This window comes from Thunnus albacares, chromosome 5 (genome assembly GCF_914725855.1).
Source record: "Thunnus albacares chromosome 5, fThuAlb1.1, whole genome shotgun sequence".
Taxonomy (NCBI): domain Eukaryota; kingdom Metazoa; phylum Chordata; class Actinopteri; order Scombriformes; family Scombridae; genus Thunnus; species Thunnus albacares.
Window position 1 is genome coordinate 16,521,405 of NC_058110.1, and position 15,123 is coordinate 16,536,527.

Sequence of the window (15,123 nt, forward strand, 5' to 3'; positions counted from 1 at the left end):
GTCTCTCTCAGTTTTCGTCACTCTTCCTCTCAGTAAATCACAGGTGTACCCTGTACTGTCCAGCAGCTCGTAACATCCTCCTGGATAGAGTTTACAGCAGGACTTGCTGTAACTATTGTAAACTGAAGGAAAGGCGAGTCTCAGCAAAATGTGTTCAAACTCCTCAATCCTCTGCTGCCCTTTTAAATGAGGGATATCTGAAACATAAACATTACTCATCAACATGTCAACACAGGCACTGGAAAATGAAAATCATTAAATTTGGCACAATTTTTTTCACCCTACCTAATAAAAGAAGAAAGACAAGGGAAAACTTCATCTTCAGTCAGTGTAATAACCGCTGAGGCTCAGCACTTTTTGATGGTTTTGAATTTTTTTTAAAGGTTTTTAAGGCCCCTCCTTGCTGAGCAAAGGAGGAAGTTGTCAGTACATCAGCTGGAGGCGCAGACAGGCGTGTTCCTCACGAGGCTGCCGGCCTTTTGAGGATTGTTGCGGCACACTTCAGATACACAATTTCCTTTTCAACATCTTTTTTTAGTTCCTTTGACATTTCATGTGCAAGTAATGCAGACATGCAGGCGCTGAGAACAGTGACAGAGAAGCTTATACAATGTATTCCAACTTACGCCAATGACCCTGCTGTAGATACAGTATTATCATTATATTAATAATATTTCAACTCTATGGCCATTTTTAAGTTTGCAGTTTGTGGTGTAGTTGTATACACATTAATTTATAATGCAATTTAACACCACAAATTAGGTCTCCAAACAACCATATTGTATTATAATAGCTTTGGTTTTTTTTAATTTGCTTTAAATTTTAAAGCACATTGATACTGTTTAGAGTGACATCCATCAGTGTAAATTCATAGAAATAAAAATATTTCTGGACACATCAGAGAATGTACACAAAGTATAGACAAAGTGATTTATTTGGTGTCAGCTTTCAGCTTATTAAACACTTCATATTCACCAAATCAAAACGTATCTTCCATCATGGAACAGAAGACAAATGCAAAAGGTATGTACATATTAATATTCAGTAAACACAATGTTGTGGCATTCTAACAATTAACATATCTTATTACAGATCAAAAATAAACACTCCCTTTTCATTTCACTCCATTCAGCCACTAAAATGTTCATGTGGACGCTCTGTATATTCTCTAAAACATGATATGAGCCAATTCATTTTCTTTGATAACATTGTCTTGCAAATCAAAGCAGTTGAGGCACGTAAAACACGAATCAGTTTCAATAAGTACAGAACAGACCCACCTTGCTTAAATTAACTCGTTGATGCACAGCCCCTATGATTGAAGTTAGAAGCAATGGGTGCAATAATCTGAATTTTAAAAAGACTGTTGATCTTGAATGCTTAAATAAGATGCTCGTCAGCTCATAGTGGTTTTTGTTGGTCCTGCTTTGTGCAGGTTTGTACCCCGGTGGCTTTGAAAAGCCATCTATTCATCGGTGAAGGTAATGACATCATAGTGGATGCCCTGCTGCTGCAGCTGCTCCAGCTGTTCAGGTGTAGCTTCAGTGTAGACTGTCTGGGTCTGCGCCATCGCTGCATCTGCTACTGCTACAAGAACAAAGATCATCCATTTTGATTTGCTGTCAAGTTGCTGTAGCTACTATTAGTTTTTCATAATGGTAATTTTAAAGTTAATGTTATGGATAAGATCATGAGCTGGTTGCTTAAAGGATCATATCTGTTGTTGTCCATGACAGCCCGTTATCTGTAAATGGGGTATACCCACCACATAAAGGTTTAGATTAATTTCCTATTAATTTTATTATTTCCTTTCTCTTTGTTTAAGTGTGAAAATCAGCCTGCATCTAAACTGTTCTTGTCTCCTTGATGGTGCATCAGCCTTTTCAGAGTCAGCTGCCAAACAGGAACCTTTTAATTCAAATTTACATCAAAATAACTTCAGTTTTACCTGTACATAAACATTATTTGTTGTCCATTTGTTGTATCTATATGTATATATCTATTTCTGTACCTACTTAATTGTACATAACAGTGACATGTTCACATTTAATTATCTTTGTTCAGCCCTTGTTGTATGTTCATGTGTATCTTCCTGAACATTGTAATCTGTGAGTACTAGAAACCAGAGTCAAATTCCTTGTATGTGTAAACGTATTTAGCCAATTAAACTGATTCTGAAATGAAAAGAAATACTTTTTGGAAGGCGACTCTAAAATTTACACTCGGGAGCATTCTGAAACACACCACCAAGGATCATTTTCTCAACTGTGTTAGCATGCTATATTGATGCAAGTTTGACAAAAACTAAATGATACATTTGTTCAATTTATAAAATCTGAACAAGCTTATTTTCATATGATAGATTTTCATAGTAAAGTGAAAGGAAACTAACAGCTAAAAGGTTGTTTATTACTGTATTAAAAAAACTTGTGGTACACCTTAGAAAATGCTTGTGCAAAATCACAAGAATGGTCTTTGGTGAATGGTGACTTTGGCAAATAGATTATAAATAACAGTGTAGCTGAGAATTGCAAATAAAACTAGTGAAGTGCAATCGTAAAAGAGCCAACCTGTGACAGCAGAGTGTGCAGCAGCCTCCAGATCTTCAGGATTCACTATCTGTTGCTCCGAGCTGACAGGCAGGTACTGGATCTGACCGTCATGGCTTACAGCAATCTAAACACAAAAATAACAAAAGCAATGAGCTTTTTCAAAACCAGCCCATTCTCTAACTGTTGAGTGTTTTAGGTTATCTGCCTCACCTGCTGCTCCTGCAAAAAGGCCCCTTCATGCTCATACTGGATGATTTGTCCATCTGGCATCTGACAAACAGTTAGAATAATTACATTATCACCTTCAAATCCTGCATGTATCCATCAGTTATTCTTATGAGGAGATACACTTACCTGTATGTGGTTGCCATCAGCTACGACCACATACTCCTGAGGGATTAAGTGCTGCACTCCGTCCTGTGAGATGATATACTGGACCTGAAACAGGACATGTGACAAGTGGTTTGAGATGACAGCTGAGAAAGAAGAAGCTGACTGCGTGTTTATTTTTATCTCTGATATTCTATTTTCACCATGTACATGAAAAAGCAAAGTGGTAAAATCTACAAAATGGCTCATACCTCGGTCACCTGATTGTCTCCTGTCATCAGGTGCTGAACCGTCTGTCCATCTATGGTGGTTATCTGCTGGATGTATGTTCCCTCCTCCTGACGGATGTACAAATTAATGCATTAATGTAGTTATGTAACGCACAGCGGCAACAAACTGTATGTAAAAACAACTGATGAGAAATCATAAATGTTCTTGTAGAAGTGTTGTCTAATATAGCATGAGGGCTCGTACCTGGTCTGATAGTGCTTGTTCTTGTGCTACTATGATGTGCTCCTGTCCCAGGGCCTGCAACCGCTCTGGAGTGATGACTGTCTGATGTGCCTGCAGGGCTGTTACACACACACAGACACACACAAAGTTTTAGATCATTTTCTGACTTAGCTTTACACTTAATTTGGCATCTGTTCATCACCTAAAATAGGGCTGTGAGATATGACGATATATATCGTGTGACGAGAGAAAAATGTCTATCGTTTCATATTTTGGAGTCTGTCCATCCTTTACACAGATTACATTGAAGTTATTCTTCTTGGCTTTTTACTCGCAAATCTTTTATTGCACTTACAGTAACATTACGAGTTTAGTTGTCGTCACTGCTGCGGGGCTGAGAAAGAGCAGAGAGGCAGCGAGACGGCGACCATAAATGAAAGCTAAACACGGTAGAGACTGTCTTTATTTGTGTTATTTACCAAATTTATGTGCACTCTTTTAATTTAAGCTAAGTGTGTGAGAGTCTCTGCTGCGTTTTGCTGTCATTTATGGTCACGCTACTCTCCTCCGCTCTCTGTAGCCCCTTAGCTCAGCCGCAGGGTTAAACGGAGGTGTGTGGGGGTGTGGACGTGTTTGTGCTTTAGAACGTAACCGCTGTGAAACAATCAGAAAACGTTTTATTGATCTGATTCACCGGCTTTCTCACTACCAGCGCTCCCTCCCTTCATTCACTCTCTAGCTCACTTGACCACAGCTGCTCTCTCTCTCTTTTTCTCTCGTCTTTTTCTCCCTCATGGCAGAGTTTACAGCTCTGATATGTCTGATCTCTGTCACGCCTCTGAATCCAAAACACCTGCATGCTGTAAAAGCACACATGGAGGCGGCTTTATGCCGACGGGGGGAGACGGAGGGCACGGACCAACTGTTTATTCATTAATTAAAGTGTGCTATATATCAGGATATGAGATTTTGGTCATATCGCCCAGCCCTAACCTTAAACATGTTTTGACCCATTAATCTTCATTTTTTCAGCACAAACTCAGCTCAGAGTCTTGTGTGTGTGTTATGTTGTGTTCCTTACACTGTAGTGTAGCCAGAGCTTCCTCATCACTGTTGACTATGATGGTCTGCTGGGGCGTGGAAGCAGTACGGCTCTTGCGAGTGGGGTGATCCTGATTGTGGAGACGCTCCATGTGGAACTTCAGATGGCCGTTACGATTAAACCTGAGATATTGGACAGAAAACCATCAACACTGGTAATTCAATACCGCTTTGTGGCCCAATGCACACATATATATTGCATAAAGGTGCTTAGTTATAAGTAATGACAAGTTTTGTGTGATTCAAATACTTTTTCTGACCTTTGTCCACAAAGTTTGCAAGAAAAGGGCTTTTCATTAGTGTGGGTCATCATGTGTCGACGCAGGTCTTTCTTGTTCTTGGAGGCAAAGCTGCAGTTGGGACACTTGTGAGGGCGCAGGTAGGAATGTAGCCCCATGTGAGCCTAAAACAATACAGGATACCAATCAGGGTCAGAAGGAAGACCTCGAATAGAAATGGACTTAGAAATACATAAAAATGCCACTAAAATTACGTATGTAAAACAGCATCTTTAAGTGTTATTTGTGGGCTGTTAAATATGCATGTCATTACTGCCCCCTGCAGGAAACCTTTCATTTATAGGAACCTATAACTACAGAACTACAGTGTTTGTAGAATATTTTTGCCTTGCAAGGCAACTGGATTTGTGAGATCACGCAATCACACGATCAGGCATCTTGTCAGGCTTCAAGTTCTGCGCTTGTGGCTGAACCACCAGTGGTTCAGACCAATCAGCGCCCTAGAACTACTGGCAGCTACAGGTGTAGTTTAGGTGTGACAAAAGCAAGAAGTGATAGCCCCTGATAGACAGATGGTGCATCCAATCACCTGCCAAGTACTTTTTTTGAAAGTGCCCACCCTTTTCCAAACAGCTTCTAAAGATGACTTCTTCGATGGTTCTTAGACCATCTGGCGCATCAGGTTAAGAACAATTATCTACAAACACTGTTGAGTACACAGCTGAAGAGAGACTCACCTTGACCTCGGGCCAGGAGGTGGAGGTGAAGTCACAATCGGGACACTTGAAGGTGTTGGGATCCAAGTGCGCCCTCTTGTGGTTCTCCATGTCAGAGCGTCCGTGGAAAGACTCCATGCATATTCGGCAGGAGAACCTCTTGGTGCTGAGACTGGGAGAGCTCACTGCAGAGGGAGAAGCTGGAGCTTCACTGCTCAGCTGATGGAAAATAAACAACACTGTCAGAGAAGAGGGACACTCAGTGTGGACAGATCTTCACATGCCAACAACAAATCTCTCAAAGTTACCTCCACCTGCTGCAAAACCCCATCAGGCAGTGCTGAAGTAAGATAGTACTTGTCACTTTTCAGGTTCTCTGATCCGGAGACTTCTACAGCCTGAGAAGGACTGCTCTCATCATTACTGCAGAAACAGATGTTTTATAACATTAGATACTGTTGAGACATCATAAAGGCCATAAAAAATCCTACATTCAATCTCATTCTAACTGAAGTAGTCATGTGACTGTTTCCCAGTGTGATATACGCCTAATTTGAGAAAATTTAAGTGCGTGCTACCTGTATACAGGACTATGGATCTCTTCAGCGGCCTGCTCCACCACACTGAATTCCCCTTCACCCTCGTAGGTTTCAATGGCGATCTGGGTGAGCTCTCCCGTTTCAGAGGTGGCTGCCTCATAGGCCTCTTGTAACACCGTCTCTCCATTCTCAGACACATGAAAGGTCACGACCTTTTGGGCCTGGCCTGGTGCTGCGGTCACTGCACTCCATGTACCGTTTTCCAGAGCTTTGACTTCAGCACTTCCACCTGATTTCAGCACTGCAACCTGAGGAGCAGAAATGAGCTACTTATATACCAATTTGTTTCCACAATGACAGCACACTTAACATATACATGTCATCTCTAGCTGCTTTTTATGTACAGTGAAATTTTACGGTGAGCAATAGCACAAACCTGTAAAGAGTTTCCAACCAATTCCCGAGCATTGCTCATATTGAGCAGCAGGTCCAGGGCATTCTGGGCGGATAGATCACCAGATTCAGCTGAGGAGCACATGGAGGAAACTTCAGTTGACAGATCATACCAAAAATATTAAAAATGTCTCTTCTGGAATTGTCACTGACCTTGTTCGTAGATGATGGTAGTGTTTCCCAATGCATCCTGGGACACTGAGGCATTTTCCATGCCCTGCATGGCTTGTAGTGTCGCAGAATCCACTGCAACCTAACGAAGGAGAGTGGAAAAAACAGTTCCATCATTAAATCATTTCTAAATGCCAGAAAATATAACACAAGTTAAAATTAAATCCAAACTGGGCCTGAAATAAATGACTCCTAAAACACATGCAATAATCCTTTAACACACTCACAATGGTGTTCTGCAAGTCCTGCGTGTTTTCATTTTGTTGTTTGAGCTCCTCGATCTGCTGCAGGGTGAAGAAGGGTCTGCGTCGTCTCCTGATGGGCTCCTCGGGGTGAGTGACAGACCACTCTTCAAATGCCTCAGGATGGCGACACTGCACGTGTAGACGCAGGTTCTTCCTGTGCTTCGTCATGAAGTGACACATATCACAGGAGAAAGGTTTCTCTCCTGTAGAGAACACACATTTATAACAGTGTTAATAGATATTATACACCATTACATTAATAAGGTGAACATGAAAATGTAATAAGAAAGCCTTCCTGCCACACTGACCTGTGTGTTTGATGGCGAGATGGGACACCAGGAATTCCTCTTTAGAAGTGGAGTATTTACAGTAGTCACACTTAAAGGGCCGATCGTTGGTGTGGGACAGCTGATGGTTGAGCAGCAGCTTCTTGTTGTCACAAGTGTAATCACAAAACTCACACTTGAACCTGGCACACACACACCCCAGAGTTATTCATTATGATGATGTCATCATTACTAACACCAAACCAAATGAACAATGTTGATTCATTAACACATATTGTAGCTCAAATCGCTAACCAGACTATTCTGTTTTATCCATGTTTTTAAAATACATACTGTGCTGATAGCCACATGAAAGCACACCAAAATGAGATGTGGAATAAAAGTTTTTAATACTGACTTGCTTTCTCCAAGACTCTGGATGTGGGTGAGTAGGTGCATTTTGAATGTGTACCGCTTCTTGAAGGATTTGCCACACTGCAAAGACAGAAAAGCATCATCAGTAAGATTTTGTGAGAACATAAAAGTGGATTTAAAAGTCCATAAAAACATGTTTTTTTCTTGGCAAATTATGCATTCAAAGAAAGAAGGGGAAATAAAAGAAGCATGCAACATGCATCCTTTATTTTAATAAACAACAACCGTGCCTCAAAATCATTATGACAGTCGACCTTTAAAGAGCTTTCAAAAGGAAATCTATATCATCTCCCCATTGGTTGTCACTTCTCAAACGCAGTGGTAGGTCAGTGGTTGTAATTGTTATTAAATATTATGTGCTATAATATTCAAATGTTCTCTCATATTTGAAATGATGCTGTTGAAATGTAAAATCTTTGTTTTCTGACCTTATCACACATATGTGGTTTCTCTGAGCTGTGCGTCTTCATGTGCTGAGTCAGTCTCTTCTGCATGGGGTAAACTCTGTGACACACAGGGCAGGGGAACTCTGACACCTTTGGTACCTGCAGGAATCAGCAAGAAAGTCACATAGTTGACTGATCAAGAGGCCCAAAAACAGAGCAAAAACAGAAACAGAATGGAGTAATTATGCTACAGCATTTTAGGTGCATAAAATTATTATTATAATTATTATGGCATGCTAATTAGATTTTTATCTGGAATTAAATTATGGAAAAATTGAAAATCTTACCAACTCTATCTTTCTTTTCCTGGTGGATCAAAAAGAAAAAAAAAATCAGTGACAATATCTGCAACCCTGCAAAACGTGTTGTGTATTAGGAATCACTTATTGTGTTGGTATATTGTCTGAGGGACTTACTTCTCTTTGCTGTGGACCGCTGAATGGCGAATAACATCCTTCCTGTAGACACTTGTGTAATCACACTCTTCACACTTGAAAGGCTTAGTGCCCTCATGATTGAACATGTGTTCCTGAAACAGCCCACAAGAGTTTTAGGACACTGTGCAGACATGCATGTAAACTGAGGTTAACCTGAGTGATGTGACCTTTTATATTGTAACTGACCTTGAGAGATGACCAGCGCTTGCAGCGATAGTTGCACTGGAGGCACTTGAAGAGCTCTGGGTCATTGCCTTCATGAGAGTCTACATGGAAGCGCAAATCTTCTTGCGTGAGGAAGCGTGAGCCACAGATCCAGCAATTGTGAGGTCTCAGAAGCGGTTTGAGGGATTTATAGTACCGACTGGCAGATGATGAAAAGAAAGAAGCAATGAGCTTGTTGTGAGAACTACGTAATACTATCTGTCACACAACTTTATTTAATAAATTTGATACTTACTTTCGATTTATATACTTCTTATACTTCTTGCGAAGGAAGCGTTTGGAGGGTCGGCCTCGTTTTCTTGGGAAGAACTCCTCCTCTGGCTGTGAATTAGACGAGGGGTCTTTGTTCTCAGAGTCTGATTGGCTTATTGCTGCCTCTGCTGTGTCTCCATCAGTCACCATAGCAGGACCGTTTCCTAACCCAGAGGAGCTTGCCTCTTCAGGTGCACTTGCATCCGCACTAACCCTGGGCTTCTTAGCTATACTCTCTGCTTCTGTAACAAACAAAGAAGAAGATTGAAAACAGCAATCTAAAGTGTAAGGTTTGTAGCGTGTGCTTATTAGTCTTATTTTTGTTTTGCTCTGTCAAAACTGAAAACTTACCTTTGTTGCTGTAGCCTTCTTCCAAAAGGCTGTACTTCCTCGGACGCCCAACCTTACGCCGAGGACGTCCATGAGAGGAGGAGGAGGAGATAGGAGGAGTGGGTTTTTTCAGAAGGGCTGGTGGTCTTCCTTTGCAATCCTCTTCTGTCGGGTTGTAGTCACTATCCTCTGGGGATAAAACATAAGAGCAGCACCAGGGATGAGTGAACATGATTCTTATCCTGTGACTAAGGAAATGATCAGCTGATTTAGTAACTCAAAAAAGTTTGAATGTTCATGAATTAACTACTTGTGGGTTCAATGAAAACACCACACTGACCTTCAGGATCATCAATAGCACCAGCATCCACAATATCGTCCTCCTCTTCTTCTGCTTGCTGGGGCTCAGCAGCCTTCACCTTTGCTGCCTTCTTCTTTTCAGCTTCCTCCCTCTCTGCCTGGCGACGTGCCAGCGTCTCACTTTTAGGAGGCCGTCCACGTTTACGCTTCTTTGGCATATCCCCTGAACAACCAACATCAAGAAGAAAAATGTTAGACAATTAACAGGCCAAGTGATAAATCTCTGCAATGCACAATCGACCATGGCACTCACCTGCAGGTTTGAAGTGTTTGTCTCTCATGTGGTTAATGAGTGTGTCTTTGGAGGCACTCTTATATGGACACATCTTACACTTGAACTGCTGTACAATCACTACTTCCATCATCTCCTCCAACTCAGCAAGGTTTGGTGGTCGGTCTCCAGAGCCTTCTGCCACTGTTGATGTCTCCATCTCCCTGACCAAACCAGCTTCATCCTGAGGCCCCTGGGAGCCCTGCGGCTCCTCTTGGCTGGGTGAGCATTGTGGGGCCAACTCAGGCTCTGGATTGGAGGTGTATGTCCCACTGCTGCTGATGTAGGGCCCAGGCTGGCTCTCGCTGCACTCCAATGCCTCAGGAAGCCCACCTGAGCCTGCCGTGTCTGCCAGAGGGTGGTCTGATGAGGAGCTGTCATCGGCATAGAGAGAAGCCTCTGGGCCATTGCTGCTCTCCATGTAACAGGAGTGCTGGGGTTGCTGTTGGGAATGCTGCGGCTGATCTGGATCCTGGTTCTGCTCGTCGTCATCCTCATCATCGTCCCTTGCCTGGTACTGAGAACAACCTGGTTGCTCAGAGTCTGCAGCTGCTACACAATCCCCACCATACTCGGCCACATACTGCCGACTTGTCTGGGTCCTGTGATCTGCACTACTGTCAATGTAACTGCGTGAATGATGCGGCTGCTCTCCATCGTCCACAGCGCACTCCAGATACCCAGCGCTGCACTCCACCACATAGTGACCTCGGCTGATCGGGTTTGAATCTGCCCCGCTGCATTCCACGTATCCAGGCAGGTCCTGGTCACTGTTATCCCCGCTGTAGTCGGGGAAGCCTGACTGGGAGCGTGTCTGGTCGGGTTCCTCGCCTGAACACTCCACATACGAAGATGAGGACTCCCCTGTTTGGTCTGGGCCATCTGCACTGCAATCCATGTACTGGGAGGGGTGGGAGTGCTGCGGCTGGTCAGGCTGACTGCTGCTGTCCTCTGGGTAACCCGAGTGTCCAGGCTGATCGTCGGGTTGGTCAGGCTCCAGGTTGCCTTGCAGGTCTCCCTGGTCTAGACACGTCGATGTGGGGCCCTCAGCAAGAGCTTCTATGGCTATACGATCGGACAGGGCTGAAGATGACATCTGGGCTACCATAGGAGCACCTATAGTGGAAAAATACATATAGATGGATTATACACATAGATTATACACAATTTATGTAAAAATAAGGAGACAAGAATGAAGCTGGTGCTGTATATATTTCTATCAAGTTTACATATAGTTTAAATCTTTTATCTGTTATGAAATAATGTCACACCAGAGTATTCAGTATACTGTTTCTGTTGTATGTAAATGTACATAAATCTCATTAAATGTAATAATGTATCGAAACAGGTTAAAGAATTAATGTGTTAGCAGTAAAAATAGCACACTTACCATCATCTGGTCCTTGTAATATCAGATACTGGGTTGTTTCTGCCCCCCCATCTTCTGCACTGGTCACAGCTATGCAACCTAATAGAAGAGCAGTAAACAGGATCAGATATCTGCTACTTCATTTTACTTTATTGCTACTTTAACTTATAACCTATGACATAACAGAGAGTGGAGTATCAATGGAGATACCATTCATGATGTCAGGGCCAATGGTGGACTCAATGATCTTGTCTATGGCAGACCCCAGGTCTGACGAGGTAGAGGCAGTTGAGTCAGAAACCATCATGGCTCCTTCAGACACAGCACTGGAGTGGACCAGCACTTGGGCTGACTCAGACACCAGCACTGACTGAGTCACTGTGGAGACGCTGGACACGCTGGTGGACTGGGCCACTGAGGAGGAGTCTGGGAGGTGGACTGATGAAACTCTGACGTCTGTACTGGAGCTGGTTTCTGGGATGAACACCTTGCCAGGGAAAAGAACATTAGGGTGATATTAAGATTTTTTTTAGTGAAAAAAGCCTAATTACCATATCAGTTTTTGTTGCTTTCCATATATCTCCATTTTCTCCTGCACCGTACATATGATCATTTAAAAAAAAAAACTTACCACAAGTCCCTCTGAACTCTGTCCCACATGGCAGTCAGACTCTGGGGCCTGTGCATGAGAGGCTGCAGCATCACTGCTGTCTGCAGACATGGCCTCTGATGACTCCATACCCATGCCACTTTCAGACGGCTCCTCCATCCCTGCGGGCCCAGCATCACTGCTGCTCTCCACCTCATTCTCCTCCGAATCCATAACTGTCCACAACAAAAATGTGAAACATGCCACTCAATATAAACTCTGACTTTTGTGCCAATGCCTTGAACATAACTGTAGTTTAACACAGATTGCTCTCCTAGGGTTCTTGCTTGCTATCTCTGTTTGTCAGCAGTGTCAGACTGTTTGCAAGATTTAAGATATTTTATAGTCCTGGCTAAGTTGTCGCTAAATAAACAACAAAGTATGGAATAACTTAAGATTTAAGAGCTTCATGGCCTAAAGATACCCTGGACAGAAAGACAGAAACAGTTTGTCCAACCACTGCAACAGTGATAAAGTATACAGCCTACAGGTGTTGGTGTTCTTTTAATAGAACTAATCGAGAGAAGCCTTGCTACGTACAGTCGTATTATTTTTCTTAAGGCTATTGAGGTGTAGAAAATATTGTATCTTGCCTATTATCGGTTTCTTCCTGTCTGCAGCTGGCCTCATCAACAAGGCCTGGGATCCCCACTGACACAGACTCGATCCCACCCATGGACTTTACATGTAATATTAACATAAAATCTAATAATTGCACATCTGTGATCTTTGATCTAACATAGTGTGTTACATTAAAACAACTTGTATTATTGTTAACTACATACTGCATTTACTGTTTACACTATGAACATTTGCACATTCCTGGTCAATATTTTGTACATTTCATTATCTTCAATTTAGAAAATTTAAACCTGTAGCAGCTTGTCACTTCGAATATATTTTACATAGTTTTGTGGTGAATTTCTTTCTTTTTTATACTATGTATATTTTTGACTGTTATGCACCACAACACCAATAGAAATTCCTTGTATGTGTAAATATACTTGGCAATAAACCTGGTTCTGATTCTGATCTGTCATCAATGCTTGACAGATGGGCAACAAACTGGCAAATCACTTTTGAGTTTTTCAGCTCTGATTTCCCTGTTTTCAAGGTCACACAGTTTATATTTAGTGTGTATCCTAATGAAGTCTTATATATAGATTATGTTGTAAGGATAATGGGTTTGTAGGAGTGTAAACTCCTTCATACAAAAGGGAGAGGACATGGACACAATGTTTGAAAAAGCTTGCAGAGCAGCGTCACTGTCCAGAAGTGTAAAGTAATAAAGTTAATCTACTAAGGTACACTTGAACCTTAGTTTTAGGAAGCTGACACTTTAAACTTTCTTCATCTGATCGCTGAGCGAGTTCATTCGTGAAATGTCTAGCGTTGGGCTTTAAATGCAGGTCTTTTGCTCTAAAGGATTTTATACATTTAACCGTACCGATTTCAGAAAACAATGTTGATTAGTGATTTGTGGTCATTTCAAGAACACTGTTTATTTCAGGAAAACTTGGACGCTACTCGTTTTGTTAGGTTTTAACCAATGGCTTTCATGTCTGTCTACATTAAATGTTTTTCTCTCAAGGACGTTAACATTAGTGTGAATTCAGTGTCACTGTTCTGGGGGAACACGCAGCTCACGTTTTGCCCCCGACATTACTTGCAAACTAACAACAGCCCTGCTCAGCACTGGAGTTATTGAGAAACTTGATGCCAGCTGGTGCTAACGTTAGCTGCTGCTAGCAGGCTAATCAGCGTTACTATGGTGTTTGACGAGGCTGTAAAACACATTTAAATGTCTATAATTCACAGATGTTAGTTTGCGTGGTTGAGTAGACTAACGCTATTGACCGAAGAAGTGCGATCGGTCAAACAAAGTCGACATGTCGAGTGTTGTTGCAGCCTCCAGCTCAACATACGTTAATGGTTTTAAGGGGCCTAGCTGCCCTTAATCCTGCCTGCTCCGCGGCGCCATTTTCCGCCAGGCGTCTTTTACAATCAGGCACTCTGAGAGCTCTACTGGGGACCTCGAGGGCCTGAGCTGCCGCAGACCGCCCAAATGCTCTCCCTGAAGAAAATGAAAATGTTTTCCTCCTCCGCCACTAGAATCACCGCTATTTTTTCTTACCGTATATTAGCGAGTCGAAAGGTATCCTTTAACGTAGAGGCGCTAAACAGCTCAGAAATTAGTAACGGATAATTGTTGCTTCTTTCTAGTCGGGCGCCATGAGTATCTCCTTTGCTTCCTGTCCGAGCAACCGGATCTTATTTATTATTTTTTGTTAAAAGCTGGATCGTTATGCATATTATTGATACATTTAATGATTTAAACAGTTTGTGTTTAATGATATGTTTGGTCATTTTATGTTGCACCAGATTTCGCTAAATGCGATGTTTATAAACACTTAGTGGACTATTGTTTTTAGAGGAAGGCGTATTACGTATTTTGATGCGGAGTGATACGCAGCTACTTAGAGCCCTTGTAAAAAGGCCGATGGAGAATATCAAACAAATATTATTTTATCAGTAAAATGAAAGCGGTATTATTTAACATTTTACACAGAATATATCCTGTAAAGCAGGGTCTGGAACAGTTTAAACTGAATGTTAATTATTCATGTGATTTCCGTGGTCTTATTTTTCCGTTATATATATTGCAATTTCTTTTAAATGATATGCAAAAGTGTATGGATAAATCAGGATGAAAAGCCCTATAGAGGGCCTCTATATGTAACAGTCAGAAATTAAGTGCTGTTATCGGTGCCCTTTCAGTTGAACAAAATGTGATAGTATCCTGTAAAGTGCCCCCGCAAGCGAGAAAACATGATATGCCCTTTAAATTAAGAGGATGTAATGTACTGCCTTATGAGTTGCTGTTATAATGGGGTGAACTGGAGGATCTGTGTGTGTCTGCCCTTGTAGTGAGAAAACAAAATAAAAAAGGTAAAAGTGCCATTTAGGGTGCCCCCAAGTCTAACATACTGAGGTGAAGGATTGGTTGCCCTGTCAATGAAAAAAAAGCCAAACACAATTAAGTGCCCTCTAGGGTGCCCCCACGTGTGAGAAAACATGATGCCATAATGAGTGCCCTTTTAATGAACAAAAAACAGTGTCCTAAAGGTGCCCTATAGGGTGCAATGTATGGTGCATGAAGAGTATATTCTGAATTACCCTATAAAATGTTAAACCTGCAGTGCGGAACTTTTATACATAAATGAATGTCCATTACATTCAAGCCCTTGCTAAACAAGTTCACACAAAACTGATTTAAGCCTATC

The 15,123-nt window shown here is 41.9% G+C and overlaps 1 protein-coding gene across 5 annotated transcripts; it reads right to left on the reverse strand.

Annotated features, from left to right (window-relative positions):
- Positions 1-916: 916 nt before the first annotated feature.
- On the reverse strand, positions 917-14,484 carry LOC122982665 (zinc finger protein 335-like). Of its 5 annotated transcripts, XM_044352119.1 has the most exons (29): positions 13,688-13,770; positions 12,433-12,518; positions 11,822-12,015; positions 11,401-11,677; positions 11,212-11,289; positions 9,804-10,937; positions 9,531-9,713; positions 9,212-9,379; positions 8,844-9,102; positions 8,570-8,747; positions 8,363-8,475; positions 8,234-8,252; positions 7,929-8,045; positions 7,484-7,560; positions 7,108-7,268; positions 6,782-7,002; positions 6,537-6,636; positions 6,367-6,455; positions 5,970-6,238; positions 5,700-5,814; positions 5,413-5,610; positions 4,697-4,839; positions 4,417-4,559; positions 3,357-3,454; positions 3,134-3,220; positions 2,907-2,990; positions 2,763-2,822; positions 2,571-2,676; positions 917-1,587 (listed from the first exon to the last, which is right to left on the reverse strand). In XM_044352119.1, exons 2-29 carry the CDS (start codon positions 12,467-12,469, stop codon positions 1,466-1,468), a joined length of 4,830 nt encoding a protein of 1,609 aa, XP_044208054.1. In that variant the 5' UTR covers positions 12,470-12,518; positions 13,688-13,770; the 3' UTR covers positions 917-1,465. The 5 variants fall into 5 exon arrangements, with proteins under 5 accessions (XP_044208054.1, XP_044208055.1, XP_044208057.1 ...); XM_044352120.1 differs by lacking the exons at positions 12,433-12,518; positions 13,688-13,770 and adding an exon at positions 13,974-14,484; XM_044352122.1 differs by lacking the exon at positions 12,433-12,518 and having other exon boundaries at positions 13,765-13,864.
- Between the last annotated feature and the right edge of the window lie 639 nt (positions 14,485-15,123).